The sequence below is a fragment of the Podarcis bocagei genome (genome assembly GCF_964188305.1).
Source record: "Podarcis bocagei genome assembly, chromosome: 6".
NCBI classification, from domain to species: domain Eukaryota; kingdom Metazoa; phylum Chordata; class Lepidosauria; order Squamata; family Lacertidae; genus Podarcis; species Podarcis bocagei.
This window is the reverse complement of record NC_138130.1, coordinates 50,009,913-50,025,087: the sequence shown is the minus strand read 5'-3', so window position 1 is coordinate 50,025,087 and position 15,175 is coordinate 50,009,913. Positions and strand designations below refer to the sequence as shown.

At 40.1% G+C, this 15,175-nt stretch overlaps 1 protein-coding gene across 3 annotated transcripts in view; it reads right to left on the bottom strand.

Moving 5' to 3' along the window:
* The window catches only part of KDM6A (lysine demethylase 6A), a 104,921-nt gene that overhangs the window by 28,044 nt on the left and 61,702 nt on the right, over window positions 1–15,175 (bottom strand). For all 3 annotated transcript variants that reach the window (XM_081197155.1, XM_081197153.1, XM_081197154.1), the window contains 2 exons: window positions 12,816–13,211; window positions 6,879–7,654 (listed from right to left, as the gene is read on the bottom strand). In XM_081197155.1, coding sequence (XP_081053281.1) covers window positions 6,879–7,654; window positions 12,816–13,211 — 1,172 coding nt within the window. The remainder of the gene's footprint in view (window positions 1–6,878; window positions 7,655–12,815; window positions 13,212–15,175) is intronic.

Sequence of the window (15,175 nt, the reverse complement as noted above, 5' to 3'; positions counted from 1 at the left end):
ATCAAAATTCAATATGCTGCTTCTCTCCAAAGCAACCCCCAAAGCAGGGGGTCCATTCTATGCTGACTTTATGCTAACAGGAGATCATCCTAAGAACTGTCATCATCATCATCATCACCACCACCATCTCCCACCTTCCTCTCAAATGAGCCCAGGGCAGCAAACACCTACTGATAAAACAATAGAAACATTTAAAACATATCCAATACAGATACAGATTGGGAAAGATCTCAGCTTAAAAGGCAACTGAAAAGAGTATGGTCTTCAGGAGGTGCCAAAAAGAGAACAGAGATGGTGCCTGTCTAGTAGTAGTAGTAGTAGTAGTAGTAGTAGTAGTAATAATAATAATAATAATAATAATAATAATAATAATAATAATAATAATAATATCAAGGGGAGGGAGTTCCAAAGGCTAGGTGCCACAACACTGAAGGCCCTATTCTGACATGGTGTGGATCTGATAAGATCTTCATCTGTAGAGTGCATGGGGTCAATTTGTTATATAAAGTATATCCTGGCCCCAAGCTGAATAGCAATTTACAGTCATACCTCGGGTTACAGATGCTTCAGGTTGTGCAATTTTGGGTTGCATACCGTGCCGAACCCGGAAGTAACGGAACGGGTTACTTCCGGGTTTCGGCGCTTGCACATGCGCAGAACCACTAAATCGCACTTTGCGCATGCGCTGAATCATGACCCGCGCATGCGCAGATGCAGAGCTGTGGGTTGCGAACGTGCCTCCTGCACAGATCACGTTCACAACCTGAGCGTCTACTGTATACACCAAAAGCACCACCTTGAACTTAGTCCAGTAGCTAATTGTCAGCCAGTGCAATTGTTTCAACAGTGGGGTAACATGCTGGCAATATCCTGCCCCAGCTGCAGCTTCTGGACCAAGCATCAAGAGCAGCTTCATAAAAAGTGAATTGGAGTAATCCAGCTCAAAGGTTACCAGTGCATGGATGACAGTGGTCAGGCAACCCTGGTTCATAAACAGCTGTAGCTTTTTTACCAGCCAAAGCTGGCAGAAAGCACTAGCCACTGAGGTCACCTGAGCCTCTAGTGACGAAGATGGATTCAGAAGTACCCCAACTACAAACCTGCTTTTCAAGTGAGTGCAACCCCATCCAAAGCAGGCAACTGTTCAATTGTCCAAAAACAACAATTGCTTTGATTTAAACACTACAATTCAATAGATGTGTTATAAAATTTCATAATATTTATTTAATTCTGGAATCTATTGTTAGAATATGTTAATTGTTAGGATATATTAATTTCTGGGGGGTTTGCTATGCTAACTGAACCAAAATAAAAATGAAAAGCTACAGAGAAAAATGGTAATTGTAATTATAATTATTCTTCTATTGGTAAGGTGTTAAGAGAACTCTGTTCAGTGCTTCCTGCGTTGTCTGTTAAGAAAAATTAACAAAATAATGTGTTGCCAAAAAAATAAATAACCTCAGAATAAGTTGTCAGAAATAATATGTCTTGCAGCGAAATGTCAATGAAATCAGAAAATAAAGAAGACCAACATTTAGTGTTATGAATACAATTATTATTATTATTTTGCCTAAAATATAAAGAATCTTTTATTCCTGAAGAATCTTTGAGGATTTTCCAATTCACCTGGAGCAAGTAACAATTGCTTCCAAGGGAGTAGACAAGTTGCAGCTACACCAACCATTCTTCTGCCACACCGCTCTATCTTTTCTGTCTTTCAGGCCATTTAAAGCTATATACCAGACAGCAAGTGATATGGTAGAGCAGTATTGTAATAGTTGCATGCACTCTCCACAACCCTCTCATCTTAAGGAGACAGTAGAATTGTGTGCATAACACTACAGTGACGTGGGTGGGAAGAGGATGAGAAGTTTGGGATGCGTATATCTGGCTTCTGTTTAGTTATTTTTTAAGGCTGAATTAACCACAGTATTCACCACCTTTCTTCATTCCAAACAAACATTCCAAACATTTCTTCATTGTCAAAGAATATGTTATTTTTCTATAACTTCTAGAAATAAATCTGAAATCCTTTTAATTTTCTCGAGCCTTACAAGTATACGCAAAGGGGGGGAAATGGGGAAAACAAATTATATTCAAGGAAGATGAATAGAGATGCTTAAACAGGTTTAAACTCTATTAAATATAGTGTGAAATCCTATGTTCCGCTCCCACTCGCAAAATGACTGTCCATCCAGAGAAGGCATTGCCTAACTTAAAGGGAGGGGATGGGGGAATATTTTCCCAAACTCTGCTAACCTATTCAGCTAAATACACTTGTAAAATATCTGTTCTAGAGGGTTGGGGAACCCTCCAGGACAGTGTGGAACATTGTAGGGAAGGTTGCAGGGGGGGGGGGAAGGAGGAATTGAAGAACACCCGTACCCTGCTGGACTTCCAGTATGGAAAGCCTCTGCTAATTCACAACTCATTCAGTGAGGAGAATGGCAGCAAAGGATTCATTAATCAACAATATATTAATAAGCTCTGTTGTTAAATATTTACTAATATACTGCTATTAAATTAATAATGGCCAAGTTATTAATTAGCTGTTGTGGAACCATTTCAAACAGGGAGGTAACATTTTAGATGATTGCAAGACTACCATTCAAATGGATTTTAAAGATTTTGGTAATCACAAGAAACAATAATAAAAGAATAAGGATGGGAAGGCTTGAAAAGTAAGGCAATATTGAGCCCAGTAGGGTTGTATCTATGCTAAGGTCCAATGTGTAGATTATATATTTGCTTACAATTCTCTTTCCATTTCCAGAAGTCACACCTTATTTTTAAGTAAAACAAAATATAAGATTTAAGTGAGATATTAACTAAGCCTAAGCAATGACTTCTATTCACAGTCAAGCTTTGAAAAACAAGTTCTTATGTGTCTAGGATAAAACATATATGCTACTAATACATAAAACCCTTCACTCACATGCTACTGAGGTTATAAATATTAAACATAAAGCTACAAAGCTACTAAATATAAAATGGAACACAGAGCTATATACAAATGTTCTACACAGCTTGTCTCATGTGCAGATGGAGTTCCTGGAAAGCAACCGTATCTTTATTTAATGCACTATTGGGGGCATGGCAGTAAATGAAAAGGGTGTGTAACCAGTCAGAAATGAAATTTCATTGTTGCTAACAAGTTTGCTCAGCAAATTAGGAGTGCTATACTTTTACCGAGCATGATAAAAGAATGCAAGGATATTAACTGAATATTTAAAATCTAATAAAACATTTTACCAATATTTATACTAGGAATTACCTGGTAAATATTTTATTCAAGTATTTAATTTTTCTCATTGATTTTAAACTTGTTGTTTGCTGCCCCAGGCTCCTTAATAATCAATGGAAGGTGAAATAATGCAGAATATATCATAAAATGCCTACAAGTGGTAGCTCATGCTTCCAACAATATACAGTTCTCGTTAATCTCATCTTAATAGAGCACAGCATAGAAAAAATGAACAGAAATTTAATGGCAAGCATCATTCAATGGAACATCTTTCAGATAAGAATAGGTTTAAAAGGACAGATTAAAAGGCAGAATACAGGTAGCAAAGGGATTCCCTGCAATTAAGACAGATGCTGAAATTTAGTAGCTTTACAACAAATCTTTACACATAATATACACATGACTACAGAATTCAGTAACATGACATTAGGAGTCTTGTTGCACCTGCTGCTCTATGATCTCTTACATTATCGGTCAGTCCCCAACGCTTTTCTTCCTTCTCCTACCCTACTTTATATTTTCTTGTCCATTCTAATCTAAACAAAGAATATTGCAGCACTTTAAAGGCTAACCAATTTATTATGGCATAAACTTTCATGAATTAAGAGTCCCATTTATCAGATGCATTGAACATTATCCTTAGTTGACAGGAAAAGAAACTCATGGGTGCAAATTTTTAACCTCTCTCTACATCAATTAGTATTTATACATGTCACTCGAGGATAACAGTCCTTGAATATGATTAAATAGATGCTAATCCAAGAAAGCTTATGTCATAATAAATGTTAGCCTGTAATCCAACTTAAGGGTTCTGGACCCTCTCATTTCTAAGGCCCAACTGTGCTTCCGTACTAATCTTCTTCCCTCTGTGTTACCTCAGATGGCAGGGAGAATGTAAAAAAGAGTAGGGGGGAGAGCACATTACATACATAAACACTAGGAAAAAAAAATTGGGGGGGGGTCCTGTATCTGTTAAGAGTCACAGAAAGTCAACACTACTCCCCTGCATCTTATAGTTGCAATTATTAAGGGACGGAGTAAAAGAGGACCACACTGCACACAAAAGTTCTGAAGCACTGTGACACCTACTGGGCAGGATCGAAAGAGCTAGTTTAGGGTTGACCAGGAACTTATATTTACCCAAGGGAACTTCCAATTTTCCTTTGAATTGAGGCCAACTACCCTTTACTATACAACTGTTAGAAGACATCTGAAGGCAGCCCTGTATTGGGAAGCTTTTAATGTTTAACGTTTTATGACGTTGCCCTGAGTGGCTGGGGCAACCCAGTCAGATGGGTGGGGTACAACTACTACTACTACTACTACTAATAATAATAATAATAATAATAATAATAATTCAATACCACCCTTCCCGTGAAGATCACAGGACAGTTTATAGTATAAAAAACACAAAAATGCATACCATAATAACAAACAAAAACAATATCCCCCGAGAATTCAAAATAGATGGTTTAATTGGCCAAAGGCCTGGGAGAACAGGAATGTTTTTGCCTAGCACCTAAAGATATGTAATGAAGGTGTCAGGCAAGCCTCCCTGGGGAGAGCACTCAATAAGCAGGGAGCCACTACAGAAAAGACCCGTGCTTGTGCTGCCACCCTCCAGAACTCTCACAGTGGAGGCACACAAAGAAGGGCCTCAGAGGATGATCACAGGGTCTGGGTAGGTCCATATGGGGAGAGGCAGTCCTTGAGCCATTTAAGGCTTTATAGGTCAAAACAAACACTTTGAATTGAGCCCGGAAACTAACTAGCAGCCAGTGCAGTTGGTGCAGGATCAGTGTTACATGCTCAAACTGTCTTGCCCCAGTGAGCAACCTGGTTGCCGAATTATGCACCAGCTGAGGATTCCGAACTATCTTCATACCCCAGGTATAATGCATTGCAATAATCTAACCTGAAGGTTAAGGGACCCCTGACCGTTAGGTCCAGTTGCGGATGACTCTGGGGTTGAGGCGCTCATCTCGCTTTACTGGCCGAGGGAGCAAGCATACAAGTTATGTGGCTAGCATGACTAAGCCACTTCTGGCAAACCAGAGCAGCGCATGGAAACGCCATTTACCTTTTCATCGGAGCGGTACCTATTTATCTACTTGCACTTTGATGTGCTTTCGAACTGCTACCAGCACAGAAAACAGAAGTTAGACTATTGTTGTCCAGATAGGGGCACAGCTCAGCCACCACCAAAGCTGATGAAAGGTGCTCCATGCCACTGAGGTCACCTGAGCCTGTAGTGACAACAATGGATCCAGAAGGACCCCCAAGCTGAGTACCAACTCCTTCAGAGGGACTGTAACCCTATAAAGAGCAGGCAACATCCAATCCATCTGGTCTAGGGAACTACACTCTTAAGTCAGGATTAACTTCAGTTTGTTGGTTCATCCACTGCCTCAAATGCAGATGTAAAGGAGGAGTATAGCTGGATGCCATCAGCACATTGCTGACAACGTACTCTGAGGCACTGGATGACCCCACTCAGAGGTTTCATGCAGATGTTAAACTACACAGGGAATAAAATTGAATCCTGAGGAACCCGAAATTGTAGGCTCCATGGGGTCAAATAACACTCTCCAAACATCACCCTCTGGACATATACATCCATCACCCCTAATTTGGAAAGCCATTCCAGAAGGGTACCATTGTCAATGGTATTGAAATCTGCTGAGAGGTAGAGGAGAATTAACAGGGACACATTTCCCCTGTCTTTCTCCCAACAGAGGTAATCATACAGGGCAACCAAAGCAGTTTCTATGCCAAAAATTGGATATTTGTTTATGCAATTCAATATGCCAGGCAGCAGTATGTCATACATAATTTGTAGCTGTTGTTCCAGGAAAACCAAACTAGAGATTCTCTAGAATAAAGAAACTAATTCCATGGCCCTTTGTTTCCTGACCTTAATCTCTATAATAGAAATCCTAGGAGTTTCTAAAGTCTGACAAATAAATATTCAAGTTCACTAATAGGTCACAAATAAATATTTTCAGTACAGTGGTGCCCCGCAAAACGAATGCCTCGCAAGACGGAAAACTCGCTAGATGAAAGGGTTTTTGTTTTTTTGAGTTGCTTCGCAAGACGATTTTCCCTATGGGCTTGCTTCGCAAGACGGAAACGTCTTGCAAGTTTGCTTCCTTTTTCTTAAAACCGTTAATACAGTTGCGACTTGACTTCGAGGAGCAACTCATAGCACACGGTGTGGTAGCCTTTTTTGAGGTTTTTGAAGACTTTGGTGATTTTTGAAGCTTTTCCAAAACTTTTCCGACACCGTGCTTCGCAAGACGAAAAAAATCGCAAGACGACAAAACTCGCGGAACGAATTAATTTCGTCTTGCGAGGCACCACTGTATATACATTTCAAGCTAGTTATTGTTCCACATACTGACATAAATTTCATATAATTCTCTCCCCCCCAACCAAGTTATAGCTAAAGCTAACTTTATTCTAAACAACTTCAAAACAAGTCATTCTCAAATAAGATCTAGAGTAGGTAAAAATTAATTTATAGTTACATCTAAATACTTCATATTCCTTTAAATAGCAACTTCAACCATTTTTTTAAAAGATCACTTGGAACATAAAATTATATATTTTCTTTTAGAGGAGTTTGATCACTTACCTGCATGCTTTTAGAACCTCTGCAGAACTGGGATATATAGATACCGACATTGATGGTATGATCTGGGGATTAGTCTTGTGAACAATAAGAGGAGGGTTGGTTTTTATGGGGCTCTGGGAGTCCTCCAACGCCTCTCCGTTAACTGCATGTCCACTATGAGGGCTGTTAAGGCTGGTAACACTGTTTGTGGTAGTCTGTTCAGTAGATTTTGGAGAAGGTGTTGCTGTGGAAATGGCTGAAGATGGTGAGGAGGCAACAGAATTCTCAGTCTTTGTATGAACAGGTGGATGAATGTTATTGATTTTGTCACAGGTTCCAGTACCCACATTGTTATTGGCTTTTCCCATCAACAAGGCAGAGAGCTGAGGATTGTCTGAACTAAGTAAACCTGGTGACTTAGAATCTCCATGGCTAGGGCTAGAAACAGCATCTGCCGTCACCTGATGGACATGATTAGGAAGTCCTTCTACACTGGCAGTGCTGTTAGGTGTCTCTCCAGAATGCCTGTTTGTGTCAGGCACTGCTGATGTGTTTCCTGAAGGCTTGCTCTCTTTGGTTAAGGTAATGCCTTGTTGTCCACCTGAGGTAGCAGTGTGAGAGGGGAGGTGATTGAGAGCAGCCCCCTGTGTTACTGAATTGCTAGGCATGGTAGGATGTCCATTCTGATTTTGAATACCAGTGCCAGCTGCCTGGAGATGCTGGGAAGGCCCAGTGGAAGAAAGAGGTCGTTCACTATTAGGACCTGCCAAATGTGAACTCTGACCTTTGTGAAGCCCCTAAAGAAAAGAAAAATAGTTTAGTATTTAAATATCTATATCTATATCTATAATAACAACCTTGAACATCCCTGGTTGTATGTAAGCTAGATACTTGCATAGAAACACTGCATGACAGAAATCAAATGTAATTTGCACATTTTTCATTAGTTTTAAACACAAATTTTCAAGTAAATGAAAAAATGTTGTGTGCTCACAAAACCAACCTTGAAATTAAAATGTCAGTGGGAAGAAGCTGCCTTCACATCCCCAAGCTCTTGCAAAGGGAGTGGAGACAGCACTACAGAACTAACTGTTGAACATGAAGCTCATTTTGAGAAGGGATAAGGACAGACAGCCACGTGCAAAAATCCCAGAACACTACATGGCATTAACTATTAACTAGCTGAATGTACACTAGAAACTCAACTGTTTGCCTTGAGGGCAATTCTTATGTGTCATAGGCCATAGAGCAAGTGGCTATTTGCAAAATACATTAAATGATTAACAATACATAGCAAAGCAAATACCTTTAAGTCCCATCTATAAAACAAGTGGATTGCAAATATTGTAATGTCTTATCTCCCTCTTAGTTAGTAAAACCTAAGAGCTTCAAAACTATGGATATTATAACCACCAGGCCTTAGAAAGACATTTTTGCCCCTTAGACTCAAGATCTGACATAATTTTACAACTTTACTTAAACAAGAATAATTGAGAGAACAACCCATGTGCCCTGAAATCTCTATATGGTCTAAAAACACCCTAGAAAATAACCTTTTCCAGTCAGCTATGAAAAAAAGCATTTGTCAGAAATTTATAAATCTGAGGCAACCTAGCAATGAAGATAATATCTGGATTCATTACAGTCCCTGTGAACTGGGGCTATATGCACATGTAAACAGCTTTGCTATCAAGAAATTAGCATTAAGGCAATAATACACCCAACTAAGGAGTCCCAAAATGGAGAGATGCACCTGTAAAAAAAGCTGCATGGTTCTTTTATGACACTGAAGCAGTGTATTACCATCCAGGTGTTTTTATCTATAACTTTCCATCAGTTACAAGCAGTGTGACCTGTGGCTTGATAAGCATTCTAGCTTTCCTAATGTGCAAATAACTGTTTAATTATTTGTTTATTAAAATTTGTCTATTTAATTAGTAAAAGTTTGTTAATTATTACAAACTTTAGCAAATCAAGATACTTTCATATTCAACCCGTACATAATCCTTTCTTCATACTTCCTCCCCTGATCTGTATCCTCTTCTTAAGCCCCCTCCACCTACCGAAATTATCTCCAAGCGATGCATTTTCCCCTTCCATTTCTTTCTCTTTTTCCATTTCTTTCTCTTTTTTGCCAAATAATTTTTTATTAGTTTCCCAATTTCCCCCCAATAATAGCCCAATTATAACAGTATCAATTAATACCCAATTAATACAATTATTCAAAACCAATTAATTCACTTTAGTTAGTGGCTCCCCGCATGGTTATTAATTCACTTTAGTTAGTGGCTCCCCGCATGGTTATAGTTTAGCCCTTCCATTTCCTACTGCTTTTTGGAAATGAGTCACTACCCCCCATCCTCACTGCTCTGTATTTGAGAGCCACTGAAGCAGGGATGGCAAAGCCTTTTGGCTTCAAGAGCTGCATGTAGAGTAGGCAGTGGGTTGTTTTTTAAGAGTTCTAAATTAAAAGAGTTTGTCTGCTTCTACTGCCATTCAGATCCAAGAGTTTGAACTGTTAAACTGCTGCAGGTAATATTCTTCCATATCATCTTAGCAAGGACTGCCTGGCATTGCCCAGAAATTCAAAGAAACTCCAACCCCACCCCACAAGAAAATGTGATTTTTAAATGGATAATGTAATTTGCAGTTTGGGGCTATGCCACAGTCACTGACACATAGCTCACTGCATCCAACAGCATACAAACATAGGCAAAAACTTGGGAAACTTTGGAACCAACACACAAAACTGGGAGGTCACATTTCAGTTTGCCATCTTGATTCAAAATGGCATCAGACGTCCAAATATAAACAAGGACCACTGCCTCCACCTCAGGAACCGTCATGCCGAATTGAGTGACAATTTATGAGGAACAGCTAAGGGAGCTTTATGAGGAACGGCTAAGGGAGCTGGGCATGTTTAGCCTGGAGAAGAGGAGGTTAAGGGGTGATATGATAGCCATGTTCAAATATATAAAAGGATGTCACATAGAGGAGGGAGAAAGGTTGTTTTCTGCTGCTCCAGAGAAGCGGACACGGAGCAATAGATCCAAACTACAAGAAAGAAGATTCCACCTAAACATTAGGAAAAACTTCCTGACAGTAAGAGCTGTTCGACAGTGGAATTTGCTGCCAAGGAGTGTGGTGGAGTCTCCTTCTTTGGAGGTCTTTAAGCAGAGGCTTGACAACCATATGTCAGGAGTGCTCTGATGGTGTTTCCTGCTTGGCAGGGGGTTGGACTCGATGGCCCTTGTGGTCTCTTCCAACTCTATGATCCCAGGATGCATCAAAATTGGCACACTTGCAACCTTTCACACCAAATACCTCAACAGTCCTTAAAATATTTGGAGGCATCCACATCAGCATACTTTGGACCCATCACACCCCAAACTGGCTGAAGTGACAGCCAACTCACATTTCAAAACCGATCTTGTTTCAAAATGGTTCTAAGCATCGAAACATAGGCAAAGTCCACCACCTCAGGAACTCTCATGCCAAGTTGGATGACAGTATCTTCAGAGGTATCCAAATTGGTGCAGGCTGGAACTGTCATTCCAAATTGGGTTACAATATCTTCAAAGATGTCTACGTGAGTACAACCTGGGTCCATCATGTGATGGTATCTTTGGAGGCATTAAAATTAGTGTAGTTTGGACCTGTCACACCAAATATTGGGTGAAGGCCACCAGCTTGATTCAAAATGGTGCCCAGCATCCCAATGTCAACAAAAACTGCTGCCCCCAGCTCAGGAACCCTTGTGCAGAGTTTGGCGATGATATCTTCAAAGACGTCCAAATGTAGAAGAACAAATGGATAAACCACTTTACAAAATATATAATCGATTGTATGTATGATATTTTGCAGTGGGTTTTTAAAGCCTAATTGCTGAGGGTGTAGGTGTCAATCTTGTTGATCTTCATTTAGCAGCTCTTCGGAGTTTTTGCCAAACAGCCTTAAACGGAGTCTAACGTAAGAAACACTAAATTTGGCAGAAACTATTTGACCTTGACATAAAATCACATAAAAATCAGAAACAAAAGGACTTTGAGAGACGGAGACTGAACACCACCTTTAGTTCAATTCAAAGCTCTACTGCCTTTGTTACATTATTCCATGACTTCCAGTGTTGACTTCTTTGCTATCCCACAGTGTCTAGCCTCTTGGAGAACTGTCAAATTTAAGAGGCTAACACTCCATGTGATGTAATAGAAAGGCAACTAAGGTGGCTTAAAAATCAAACTTAAAATCAAACATGCTGGATTTTGTAAAGCAACCAGTAAAAACAGTTAATCACATTCATGTAAGAAATAATGGTAATCAGGCAAAAGCAGGGCGGGAACAGTGCTACACAAGAAAGCTGCCTTCTGCCACGTCGAAGTCTAGCCTGCAAAACCACAGCAGGAAGTGATCTCCATTTTCAGTGGGGTTTGTCTTAATTGCCTTTAAACATTCCACACATACACACACACCAATTGCATCCATTTCTACTCCAGGTGAGAAGCAACAGTGAAAATGAAAAATTCCACTCTTGAGGGTATTGCTGCTGTGCTTCTTGCTTCCAGAGAACAAGTAGAATGGACCATGAAAGCTGGACTGGGATTTGTGCTGTACTCCGGGAGAAGGGCTAGTTAAAGGATGAACGTTCCATATCTTCCATGGGTCACGTCTGGCTGAGAGATTTCAAAAGAGTACCAACTCTTTATTTCAGCTGTGTTGTTTCATGTGCCTGCTTCCACCCATGTCACACATGACTGTCACAGCTAAGTCTTTTGGTCAGTTTTCTTTCCTGGGGGTGCTGCTTCAGTGTAATTCTTTCTCCGCAGCTTCTGGTTCTTCCTTTTTCTACTCTGGCCTCAAGAGGAAATTCAAAACCTCAGGGACAGTTGGATCCTTCCAGAGTCACTAGTAGTCTGTGGGAGGCTCTCACTGAAGAGGGGTGAGAGCTGTCATGGTATGGTTTATTCTGAATGTGTGATATGAACCCAGTGGTGAACGTGGGTGCCAATTAAATATGATTATCATCCTTGAGGTTAAATTAAGTTGTTTAATGAGAACACATAAGAGATAGGCAATGTCAATTTCAGAGGAAACTCTCAAGGTGTTCCAAAGTATTTCTAGATTTTTGTCCTGGTCACTTAAAAAAAACCATGGTTCCAAACTACAAAGAAATCAACAATAGTATACTTATATGTTATGTAGCTGAACAGTGTTGAATACTGAAACAATTTTTCAACCATTTACTCTTTGCACAACTTTTTATAGCGCTTAGAATTTAATTGTTGTGCTAGTACCAGAAAAGCAGACATGCATGGCCAGTAAGTAACCTCTGTGATTAACCGCTACTCTAGTGATGAATTCAACACTACATTAAAGCCAAACATTTTAAAAAGCAAGAAACAAAGACAGCTGATAAAGATTAATTGTGAAACTAAAAACATATGACTATCCAGTACAAGTTATTACATGGCTAGAAAATACTGAAGCTTGTCTTTCCAATTTCAGAAAAACAACAGTGATAGTGCCAAGTATTTAACTAAGTACTTATGCTTTGTATTAATTGCTGCTTTTGTGTTTTTTTTAGAATTAGCCTGCAATATTATTTCATGATTTTCCTGACAAAAATATTTATTACCAGTTCCTTATTGCCTTGGAAAACAAATCAGGATTAAAACAGATGCTATTTTACCAAAGCAATTAGTAGACCATATTATTTTTAAAACTTGCAATTTTATACATCAAGCATCTGTACAAAAATGTAATGACAATGGAACTTTTATAAAATAATTACACTCTATTCCATTCCATTCCCTTAATATATATAAAGAAATAGCTTCCCATTATAATGTGCAGGTTCAAATGTTTTCTGATCTTTCTGACCACAGATGTGATGAAAACCCTGCAAAAAATATATTCCTGTACTAACATTCTGCTATACAACATAAAAAATATAGCGTGTACCTGAGTGGAGTTAGTTAGTTGTTTTTTCCACGGCTCCTCTGCGCTGCTGGTCAGGTTTGTGCGGTTATGAGGTAGAGAGAGTGCGTTTCGCTGCAGGTAAGGCACGTTTCCATTACTTCCACTTCCTGTTATGTGATTATTGCCTATCAAAATAGTGTCTGTACTACCCAGCGTTCTTGCTGTGCTGCAGGGAACTGAGCCTGCTGGAAAGGGTCCATTTGCCATAGGCTGCCCAGGGCAGGTTGGACGGATTCCATGCTGCGTGATGTTAGGCACTCTGGTTAGAGCAACCTGAGGCTGCTGACCAGAGACAGAGTTTGTAGGCAAAGACGAGTCAGCTGTTGGCCCATTAGCAATTCCAGTAGATCGTACCTGTGCAACTCCCGTCTGCCTCATCTAATAAAAAGCAAGTAAAATATAAAGAATGTTAGCAGAATAACTTACAGAATCATGTATTTCATGAGGGTTTTTTTTTTTTGTTAAATAGATATGACACACTCAAACTGTGATACTCAAGTAAATGCTCTTAGCGGATGTCAGATTTTCTTCCTGTGAATCTGTCACAAATGGCGCGTCATACATTACAAGCAGATAGAGTGACTTATTAATAATGCCATGTTTCTGTTTTCCCCCCTCTAAAATAGCACATACATTAAGGGTTAAAAGGTCAGAAGATCATTTGTGAGTCTTTTGTAAGCAAAAGCTGCAATTTGCTAATATGTGTGCTGTTCATAAGTCATCTATGCACTTGTAACACAAGAAACATGGAAACCTTGCTTAAGCTACATCACACATACAGACACATGTACTCAGGTGCAAAACAATCTTATATTCATAAGTAGTTGTGAACATTTGATGCTTCTTTTTCCAAGGCACGGGGGGGGGGGTGGGCATCATTCCTGTCAAGTAGTATAGAAAAGCAGTCAACATGCAGAGTTGGCATTAAAACTAGAAACACAAAATACATAATAAAAACCAATTCACATGTCTAAAACAATTAAAAACATGATCAATAATTATTGCTTATTTCGGCTAGAGATTTTTATTAACAATGCCATCAGTCAGCACAAAACTCAAATAAACTAAAATCAGTTTTGCCCAAAAGCTTTCTGAAAAAGCACAGCATCAGGGCCTGGCAGACCTCTCAGAAGAGAGCATTCCACAAAACTGGCAGCCTCACCAAGAAAGATCTGCTCCTAGTAGACATCAATGAAACTTTGTTCAGCACTGGTAGCTGAAGCAACGTCCCCAATGCCAGAGTATATGATGGGGCACATATGAAATAAGGTGGCCCTTAAAGATACCAGGGGACAATAATTTAGGGCTTTAAATGTCAAAACCAGCTCCTAATATTGAGCCCAGAAACATATGGATTTCACCCATACTCTACAAGTGGAGAAAAGGGGGAGAGAAGTGATAGCATGTAATAAAGGAGCATGATAATGTATGCTGCCTTACTGGTCCTTTCCCTTCCAACAGAGGGAGTCTGGAGAAGTCTGAGGCAGTACATACATGTAATAAATATGATTTCAGAGGAGAACAGTTCCTCAAAATGATTGTTCCAGTCTGCTGGTAGGAGCTGCAAATGAAACAGTTCTTCTCTCTCAGCATTTCCACTTAGACACCATGTTGTATCATATGGTGAAGGAAGTCCTTGGCCTCCAATCCAATAAAAATTGAAGATTTCTTTGTTTTTATAAAATTCTCGATCAGGTCTAAGGACTGAGTTCACACATTACGCTAGTCATATGGGTTAGCAGTTGGTCCCTTACCTTTCCCGCCCCGACCTGGCCACAGTGATCCATGCGACAGTCATCTCCAGGCTTGACTACTGTAACTCGCTCTACGCGGGGCTGCCCTTGAAGCTGTCCCAGAAACTCCAGCGGGTACAGAATGCTGCAGCGAGGCTCCTCACAGGGTCTCTGCCATGGGAGCATATTCATCCAGTGCTTTTCAAGCTGCACTGGCTCCCGGTGGAGTACAGGGTCAGATTTAAGGTGCTGCTTTTGACCTTTAAAGCCCTTCACGGCCTAGGACCCTCGTACCTACGGGACCGCCTCGCCTGGTATGCCCCACGGAGAGCCTCAAGGTCCATAAATAACAACACCCTAGTGGTCCCAGGCCCTAAGGAAGTTAGATTGGCTTCAACCAGAGCCAGGGCCTTTTCAGCACTGGCCCCAACTTGGTGGAACGCTCTGTCTCATGAGACCAGGGCCCTGCAGGATCTGATCTCTTTCCGCAGGGCCTGTAAGACAGAGTTGTTCCGCCTGGCCTTTGGATTGGAGCCAATTTGATTCCCTCCGCCCCCTTTTTCTTTTTTCTTTTCCTTCTCCTGCAATGAGGCTCCATTTTAATATTTT